General features: G+C 33.1%; 1 protein-coding gene across 1 annotated transcript in view; it reads right to left on the bottom strand.

The window, feature by feature from the left end:
• Nucleotides 1–10,395, bottom strand: part of ALMS1 (ALMS1, centrosome and basal body associated protein) — a 166,065-nt gene that overhangs the window by 138,041 nt on the left and 17,629 nt on the right. Inside the window, exons 3-4 of the mRNA XM_023529497.1 lie at nucleotides 7,396–7,435; nucleotides 7,094–7,213 (exon numbers count right to left, since the gene is read on the bottom strand). Of these exons, the coding sequence (XP_023385265.1) occupies nucleotides 7,094–7,213; nucleotides 7,396–7,435 (160 nt within the window). The remainder of the gene's footprint in view (nucleotides 1–7,093; nucleotides 7,214–7,395; nucleotides 7,436–10,395) is intronic.

Below are 10,395 nucleotides of genomic sequence, written 5' to 3' on the forward strand. Positions count from 1 at the left end.
TTTCTGTGAAAAATGCCATTGGAATTGACAGGGACTGCAGTGAATCTGTAGATTGCTTTAAATAGTATGGACATTTTAACATTGATTCTTCCAATTCATGAGCATGGAATATCTTTCCATTTTTTTGTGTGTCTTCTTCAACTTCTTTCATCAATGTCTTATAGTTTTCGGTATACAGATCTTTCACCTACTTGGTTACATTTCTTCCTAGATATTTGATTCTTTTTGATATAATTGTAAATGGGATTCTCTTTTTCTTTTTCTGATTGTACATTATTAGTGTATAGAAACACAACTGATTTTTGTGTACTGATTTTATATCCTACAACTTCATAGAACATTATTCATTATAAATCATGTCATCTATGAACAGAGACAGTTTTACGTCTTCCTTTTTGATTTGGTTGCCTTTTATTTCTTTCGCTTGCCTAACTACCTGACTAGGAGTTCCAACTACGTTGAATAAAAGTGGCGAGCGCGCATCTTGTCAGTGAGTGTTCCTGATCTTAGAGGAAAAGCCTTCAGCTTTGTACCATTGAGTATGATACTAGCCATGGGCTTTTACTGTTGAGGCACATTCCCTCTATACCTGCTTTGTTGACAGTTTTTATTATAAATGGATGTAGAATTTTGTCAAATGCTTTTTCTACATCTACTGAGACGATCGTATGACTTTTATCCTTAATTTTGCTAATGAAGTATATATCACATTGACAAATTTGTGAATGTTGAAACATCCTTGCATTCCTAGAATAAATCCCACTTGATCATGGTGCATGATCCTTTCGATGTATTGCTTAATTTGGTTTGCTAATATTTTGTTGAGGATTTTTGCATTTCTGTTCATTGCCTATAATTTTTTCTTCTTGTGGCATCTTTGTCTGGTTTTGGTATCAGGGTACTGCTGCCTCATAAAATGAATTTGAAAGAGTTTCTCTCCCCTTCTATTTTTTTGAAAGAGTTTGAGAGTGATTGATATTAAGAAGGTTTGGTAGACCAATGAAGCCATCTGGTCCTGGACTTTTCTGTTTGTTAGAAGGTTCTTAATTACTGATTCAACTTTTCACTAGTAATAGGTTTGTTCAGATTTTCTATGACATCTTGATTCAGTCTTGGTAGGTTGTTATGTTTCTAGAAATTTATCCATCTCTTCCAATTTGTTAGTGTATAACTGCTCGTAGTAGTCTCTTGTGGTCTTTTGTATTTCTGTGGTTTTAGTTGTGACATTTTTCATTTCTTTCATTTTCAATTAAATCTGGTAAAGTATAGCAATATATTTCTTTATATTGCAACATTTTCACATTTCTTACTTGGTAGTGGTGGATCGAACTCAATCACATTTGCTAGCACAGTCTCTAACTTTTTCACTCATACAGGATCATAATAAGATTAATCAGTATTTTAAAATGTTCTACAACTTTATTCCATATTTATTTTATACAAGGAAATTCAATTTTCCTTGAAAATATAAATGATTTCACCAGTGAATCTATTAGATCCAGAAACCTTTTTGATGGCTAATACTATTAGAACTTTCTCCATTTCCTCTTTTGTAGTCCTAGTCCACCTCTATAAGCTTTGATAGGTTTATATTAAGTCTATTTCATTAAGTTTTTTATTTCTTGACTGGACTTACAAGAAATGTATTCATTTTTTCTATATTGAATTTAACAATTTTATTATATTTTCTAACTTAGTTGTTTTTCTCTTTACCATGTTTCCTCCATTTGTAGTTTTATCTAAAATTTTTGGTTAAATAATGAATCCCTTTAATTTTATGTTTATTTAAATAAAAATATAAAAAGATGGCATTATATTGATGGTAACCCTACATGCTTAGATATATAATGCATTTTCATTATTTTGTAATCTATTACTAGAGTCGTCTTCCTAGGGACCGATACAAATGTTTTTAAGAGAATATAGATTTGTTTTTCATTCCCAAATGACTCAGAATCCATAAAAATAAGTATTACAATTTAGAAAGATTTTTACAAACATTTTCAAACAAGACTCATCTTTGAAGAGTTATTTTCTGCATTTAAAATATACTAATCAAATGCTCTTTCAGTTAAGTGTTTTAAAAAAGATATACAACTGTCTATTACCTAATATCGGTCATATAAATATATAGAGAAAAAAAGATAGAGAGAAATATTCTAAAATATTAATGCTACTTATCTATGGTTTAAGGCAGTGGTCCCCAACCCCCAGGCTGTGGACCAGTACTGGTCTGTAGCCTATTAGGAACTGGGCCGTGTTGCAGGAGAGCGAGCAAAGCTTCCTCTATATTTGTAGCCACTCCCCAGCACTAGCATCACTGCCTTTGCTCCACCTAAGATTATCAGACCTCAGATTATCACAGGAGCACCAGTCCCTGGCACTAAAAAGGTTGAGGACCACTAGTTTATAGTATTATGGAATAGTAAATCTTTGACATTCCGAAATATCTCAATCCCTTCTATGCTGGATAAATTAGTCAAATCTATAGCATAAAATTGCTATTAGGAACATGCTTTTTACATTTTTAATAAATACTTGAAAATAAAAGAAATATGAGAATGATTAATTTTAAATTTTTTATTTTACGATCACCCCATTCTATAGAGGATAGTGGGCCAACAAAGGGTTTTAAAGCAGGGGAATTCTAGTCATTTTGTGACTCTCACTACAACAAAATCTCTACTGCCTGGCTCATGTCACAGCCCCCTTTGACTATGGTTTTAAGCGTGCTCCCACAGTTATTCTTGCCTACTGACATGAGATGTATTCATTTGTTTTCCTGCCCATCCTGTGTCTTCACAGATCACTTACTCTACTACTCTAGCTCAACTGCAATAATTCTTTAACCTCATGAAGATAACTATCCTATCACATTTACACTTTTCATAATTCCTTTCTTACCTATATTTCCCTCTTTACCACTCTGAGACTTCATAGTCATCTTTATAATCACTGCCTACAAACATCTTTAACTTTCTTGCTCTTTTATCCCACTATCCTATTTGCCTGGCAAAAGTTCAGTTCTGGTTGAATCTTCTTACTTGAATCCAAGCAGCAGCACACTGCTGAAGAAAGCACACAGCCAGACTGGTTTTCTTTTAATTAGTGACACAAAGTTACTCAGCATTGCTTGGAAATTCTACTTATTTTCCTGGTAAGCTGACTTGTTAAAATGACTACTTTATACCTTCTCAGGACTACTGAGTTCTCCTTCCTCATTTTCAACTGATGACTTCATCTCCTACTGCATTAAGTGAATAGCAGATAAAACTTCCTTATCTTCCTACCACCAGATCTACAAGCCCATTATGTACCAAAATCCTCATCCTGTGGCTTTATTTTAAAAAAGTCTCTCCACTTTACCATCCCCCTTGATTTTTTTCCAATAACTTCCTTCCCAAATGTGATTCTCCCTCTTTCCTTCTCTACTGAATCATTCCTCTCCCCCATGCAAACATACTCTTATAACTTCCTATAATAAATTTTTTAAAAATTTATGTTCAATGTTCCTTTTATTTCTGCATATTTTGTTGCTATGCTTCTATCACACAATGATTCCTTATGTTATACCTTTTAAGTCAATATAAAAAGGTCCTCAACTCCCTAAATAATTTTGACATATTTGAGTAGGGATGGCATATAAGCAGTTGAATAAATACAAACTTTGAGAGAGAAGTAAAAGTTGGAGATATAAATTTGGTATTTTTTTAAATATAAAGCCCTGGATCTAGATGAGAATCATGACATGAGGATGCTTCAAGCGGAAGTCAAAAACTAGGCAGGGAGGTGACAGAGATGAGTAAATCTGCCTGGAATTAAAGAGTGATAGGACTTATGGCCAACCATGCAACTGCATACACACTTTAAAGTGCTCTGTTCCAAAAATTTTAAAACACTGTGCCAAAAAAATTTTTTTTCTGCAAACTACATTTGGGCCATATTCAGGTCCACAGTTTGCAACCTTAGATTTCAAGGTTTAAAGGGGAAGATAAAGCAGCAAAGAAAACAAAGATAATAGCCAAAGAAGTAGAAAGAAAACCAGGAGAAGCCAAGAACTGATTTTTAAGAAGTTATATAATGGTTACTGGTGTAAAATGCTATTTACTGCACCTGAGATGAAGACAGAAAAAAATGTTCACTGTATTCAGCTATGTAAACGTTGTTGGTGATACTTGCTTTCACAGAGTTGAGGTCAGAACATAAAGTAGATCAAGTGGAAGAACAAGTAGGTCCTAGCCAGTGATACAGGGCACATACAGTTGACCCTTGAACAACACCCGGGGGTTAGGAGAGCCAAACCCTCCATGCAGTTGAAAATCCACATATGACTTTTGGCTCCCCAAAAATCTAACTACCCTTGGTTCCCACAGGGGATTGGTTCCAGGACCTCCGTGGATACTAAAATCTGAAGATGCTTAAATCCCTATATAAAATGACATAGATCAATGCATACAGTCAGCCCTTACATACATCCAAAGACTTCCAGCCACAGATCAAAAATAGTACAGGTATTTACTAAAAAAAATCCATATATAAGTAAACCCACACAATTTAAATCCATATTGTTCAAGAGTAATCTGTATATTAAAAAGGAAAAAAATGCAGTTGATATGACTGTCTACATAGAAAGTCCTAAAGAATCTACAAAAAAGCTACTACTAAAACTAGTAAATGAGATTAGCAATGTTGTAGGCTATGAGGTCAACATAAAAAAAAAGTCACTTATTTTTGTAAATACCGGTGATGAATAGAAAATAGAAACTTTTAAAAATATAAGTAAGCCTAACAAAATATGTGTTAGTTTGGTATACTGAAGACAACAAAACATTGATGAAGAAATTAAAGACCTAATTAAAAATGAAAGAACTGTTGTGTTTGTGGGTTAGAGAACACATATTAAGATGTCAATTCTCTCTAAATTAATGTATATACTTAAGGCAATCTTAATCAAAATTCCAGTAGGCTTTTTAAATAGGAATTGACAAGGTGAGTCTAATAAATTTATATAGAAATTCAAAGAATATAGCATTAAAAAACATTTTTTAAAAAAGAAACAAAGTGGGAGAATTCACACTACCTGATTTCAAGACAGTACAGTAATTAATAAGAGTGTGGTACTAGCACAAGGAAAGACATATGAATCAATGAAATTGAGAATCCAGAAACAGACTCACACAAATATGGTCAACCATGGGGGAGTATTACTGATATCTAGTGGGAAATGACCAAGGATGCTGCTAAACATCTTACAATACATAGGACAGCCACACACAATAAAAAATTATCTGGCTTAAAAAGTCAAAAGCAGCAAGTGTGAGAAACTCTATTTTAGAAAAAAATATAGGAGAAAATCTTTGTGACCTTGGGTTAGGCCAAAATTTCTCAGGACACAAAAAGTATAAACTACAAAAAAACAAAAATCAATAAACAAATCCATCAAAATTAAAACTTTTGCTCTTTGAAAAACAGACAGGAAAATTTAAAGGAAAACCAAAGACTGGGAGAAAACACTGGCAAAACATGTATTTGAAAAAGGACTTGCATTTAGAATAAAGAATTCTCGAAACTCAACAAATCGAATAAATCAGCCCCCAAAATGGGAAGATTTAAACAGATCCTTCACAAAAGAAACGTGGATAGCAAATAAGCACACAAAAAGATGCACGATATCATTTGTCATTAGAAAAATGCATATTAAAAGCAGGACACACTATAATACACATAGAATGGCTAAAATTTAAAAAAAAAAAAAAAAAACTAAACTGACAATACCAAGAGCTTAAAAGAATGCAAAGCAACTAGAACTCTCATACATCGTGGACTATGTAAAATGGTAGTCACTTTGGAAAATAGTTTGGCACCTTCTTATAAAGTTATTAGATAATTACCTTAAATATTTAATCATTATGAATAAGGCTTTATTTTTCCTCCAAATATATCATCTTTTTTCCTACTAGCTCATAAGTTTTCCATTTCTTCTAAGTTTATGACTATGTTCTAGATCAGCAGTTCTCAAAGTGTGATTCAAGGATCCTTGGGGGTCACTGATATCCTTTCAGGAAATTTATGTGGGGCTCCCTTTTCTAACTACATTTCTATGTAAGGCCAGATTTTCTTTACATATTTCAACTAAAACAATATATCCCAAAGGACTAAATGCAGAGCAGATATGAGAACCCAGTTGTGATGGTTAATTTTATGTGTTGACTGGATCACAGGGGGCTGAGATATTTGGTTAAATGTTATAGTGAACCTGTCTGTGAAGGTGTATCTGAATGAGATTAACATTTGATCCACAGATTAAGTAAAGCAGATTGCCGTTCCCAATTTGGGCAGGGCTCATCCAATCCATTAAAGGTCGAAATAGAACAAAAAGCTGAGTAAGAAATTCGTTCTCTCTGCCTGATGGTCTTTGAACTGGTCTTTTCCTGCCTTTAAACATGGGGTCAGAATGGAACTTATACCATCAGCTGGCCTGATTCTTGGTCCTCAGGCCTTCAGACTCAGACTGCAACTATGTTATCAGGTCTCCTGGATCTTCCAGTCACAGATATTGGGAATTCTCAGCCTCCATAATCACATGAGCCAATTTGCGTGTGTATATGTATACACAACTGGTTCTGCTTTTCTGGAGCAATTCCTAAGAAATTAACTCTAATAACAGGGACTAAAATCATCTCATAGACTGTCTTCTTTTAAGCCTAACATTAAAGAGATATGCAAAAAAGTAATATAATGCACTAATTTTTTTTGAAAAAGTCATTGTTCATTTTAAAATATGTCATTTATGTTAATATATAATGGGTTTATTTTAAAATAAATATTTTTAAATGTTTTAATTTTTAGTAAGCTAAATATCAATATAGATAACCCATATGAAGCTCTTTAAAATACTTAAGAATGCAAAGTAGACCTGAGACCATGAAAATAAATAAATAAAAGAGAACTGCTGTTCCATATAATTAAGGTTGCCATGATCTATTAGAGAAATGGAATATTAATTCTCCTCTTTCCATTCTTCACAGCTAAATAAGAATTTCTCATGCTGTTTATCAAAAGAAAGGTAGTTTGTCAGTTACACCAGATATACCTGGTCATCTCCAGAATCCAAGTGAGTTGTATCTTCCAAAGAGACCACATTAGTATCAGAAATCTGTGTTCTACTATTGTCTTGACATGACTGTTCCCATACATGACCAGTCAACAGAATCTGAAAATCAAAAGCAGATTTAAATATAGTAACAAAATCTAACATTTAGATTATATTTCTCAGTTTATAAAACACTTTCATAAATATAATAACATTTCAACTTCACAACCATTGTTCAAGTTATTATCTGCACTTAAAAATAAGGAAACAGACTTATGGTTACCTGTTAGGACGCAACATACTTTCCAATAAACCACAGTAGTTCCTAAACTTCCTATACCCCTAGAAGTAAAAGAAGAAAGCAGAAACAAGCAAATTACTTGTTTTAAAATCTTAATGCATGAGACACCTAAGAAATTAACTGTAATAATAGAGACTAAAATCATCTCATAGCATGGATAGTGGAAACAAAAGTCAGGCTCATTTTATGAAATCTGGGGTTGAAACGAGGCTCTCGCACTTGTAGAAGAAGGCAATAAAAGCTATAACTGCTACCCAAGGCTGAAACAATGCAAATGAAAAAGACAGAGAGGCATATGAAAATGAACTAGGTCAAGTCATCCACTGGTTCAGGGACTAATTCTTGACTTTTACACAATATTCCTAGAGAATAAGAACCCAAAGCTTCCAACATTAGACTTCCTTCTAAAGAAAAGCAAATACAAGGGGCAAGGCAGAGACGACCAGAAAAACACCAGTTAGAGAGGGGTATACCAAAATAAACAACACTCCTGCTAAAAATGAGGTCAAAAACTATACATTCAAAGACTTTAAAATAAGAATATCTCAGATTCTCAAAAAAATAAAGACACAATGTCCATAAAAAAAGGAAGCAGTTATAAAATAGGCAGCTCTGAGTTAAGAAAAGATGAATGCTAAGAAAATATTATTAACCATAAATGTGCAAGAGCCTCTGAAGGAAATCCAAGGTCATCGGATTTTTTCTAGAATTAAAACACTGTTCCTACACTAATAAAACATTTTTTACAGAGCACTTACGACAAGGCACTTTTGGTCATAGAAGGACCGGCTTAATTTAAAATCTATTCAATAACTAAAGAGATTTCTAAGATATCACCTTTTTCAAGAGGTTTTTACTCAAAAGGTACAGCACCATCGGGCACAACCACTTTGCTTCAATGACAACTTTTAAGGAATAAAGAATAAAAAAAACAGAGAAAGCTGTTTTTATAAATTCATTTTGGCAATCTGAAATTCCTAAATATATAACAATATAGCCAATGTTTTATCAGTTAATCTTCTTTGAGCGTTCCAGGAAAAAATAATGCCAAAATCAATGTTCAAAATGGCTCTCCAATGCAGCTAAATAATGCCGGGGTAGAGTATGGGGGTCTTACCTTTAAAATAGCTGATTCGCAACAGCTTTGCTTTGTAAAGAGAGGTTTTAATTCATTCAAATATTTGTAGAAAACTAATGATACAATATTAAGAAACTAGCACTTTGACAAACCCAACGTGTGAGAAAAAGAACACACCCCCCTCACTTTTATCAGCTAAAAGAAAACCCAAAAGTTAAAATGTTAAAAGTTCTTACTAAAATTCTTTCCCAGAATTTCTGATTTTCATTACCTACCTGACTATTCAGACTTCATAAAAAAAAAAAAAAATTTTTTTTTTACATTTCCATGTTTGATCAGCTTTCCCGACAGTCTCCTCTGGATAGTGGTACAACTCAACTACCTGGAGGAAGATTCTTAAAATAAGTGCTTCGAAAAGAAGTGGGTGTCATCAGCAATTCTCTGATCTGAGATTAAATGACTTTTGATACACATTAACAGTTTTAAAGAGTCTTTCCCTGAGCCAGTTTTTAATATTAAAAGTTATTGGTCTTCCAACTACATGCTGTCTAGAAGAGAAACACTTTAGATCTAAGGAAACATACAGGCTGAAAGTGAAAGTACAGAAAGATATTTAATGCAAATGGTAACCAAAAATGTACAGTAGTATCTATGCTAATATCAGACAAAATAGACTTTAAGTCAAAAACTGTTACAAGAGACAGATAAGGACATTATAATGATAAAAGGGTCAATTCACCAAAAAGATATAAAAAGTACTTAGGCACCAAACCTGAGAACTCCTAAATTAATGAGGCAAAGTTTGAAAGAATTGAAGGAGGAAATACACAGCAACACAATAATATTGAGACTTCAATACCCCACTTTTAATAATGGATGGAATAACCAGACAGAACAACAAGGAACCAGAGGAGTTAAACAACACTATAGAGCACTGAACCTAACAGAAATGTACAGAACACTCCACCCAACAACAGCAGAATACACATTTCTCAAGTACACATGAAACATTCTTCAGGATAGAACACATGTTAAGCCATAAAACAAATTTTAACAAATTCAGGAAGACTGAAATCATACACAGTATCTTTTCCAATCACAACAGACTGAAACTAGATAATCAACAACACAAGAAAAACTGGAAATTCCACAAATGTGTGGAAATTAAACAATACACTCTTAGAAAGCCAACAGGTCAAACAAGAAGTCACAAAGGAAATTAGAAACTACTTTGACACGATGAAAATAAAAACACAAAATACCAAAACTTATAGGATGCAGCAAAAGTAGTGCTAGGAAGAAGTTTATAGTTTTAAGTGTGTACATTTAAAAACAAAGCAAAAGCACAAATCAACAACCTAACATACAAGTAGAAGAACAAACTAAACCTAAAGCAGGCAGAAGGAAGGAAATAATAATGATTAGAGCATAGGTAAACAAAATAGTAAATAGGAAAAATTCAAACTAAAAATTGTTTTTAAACTATCAATAAAATTGACAACCCCATAGCTAGACTAAGAAAAAAATTATTCAAATAATAAAGTCGGAAATGAAATATTACAACCAATACTACAGAAATATGGATTTTAAGAGAATCCTATGAACAACTGTATACCAACAAATTGTATAGCCAAGAAGAAATGCAGAAATTCCTAAAAACATATAACCTACTAAGACTGAAGAAATAGAAAATCTGAATAAACCTAAAAAGACTGAATCAGTAACCAAAAAACTACCAACAGAGAAAACCCAACGACTAAATGGCTTCATTTCAGAATTCTAACAAACATATGAAGAATTAACACCAATCCTCCTGATTCTCAAAAACACTGAAGAGGAGGAAACACTTCCTCACTTATTTTATGAGGCCAGCATTACCCTGATACAGACAGCCAGATGAAGATACTACAACAACACACAGAG

The sequence above is a fragment of the Pteropus vampyrus genome, unplaced genomic scaffold, assembly GCF_000151845.1.
Source record: "Pteropus vampyrus isolate Shadow unplaced genomic scaffold, Pvam_2.0 Scaffold37, whole genome shotgun sequence".
NCBI lineage: Eukaryota > Metazoa > Chordata > Mammalia > Chiroptera > Pteropodidae > Pteropus > Pteropus vampyrus.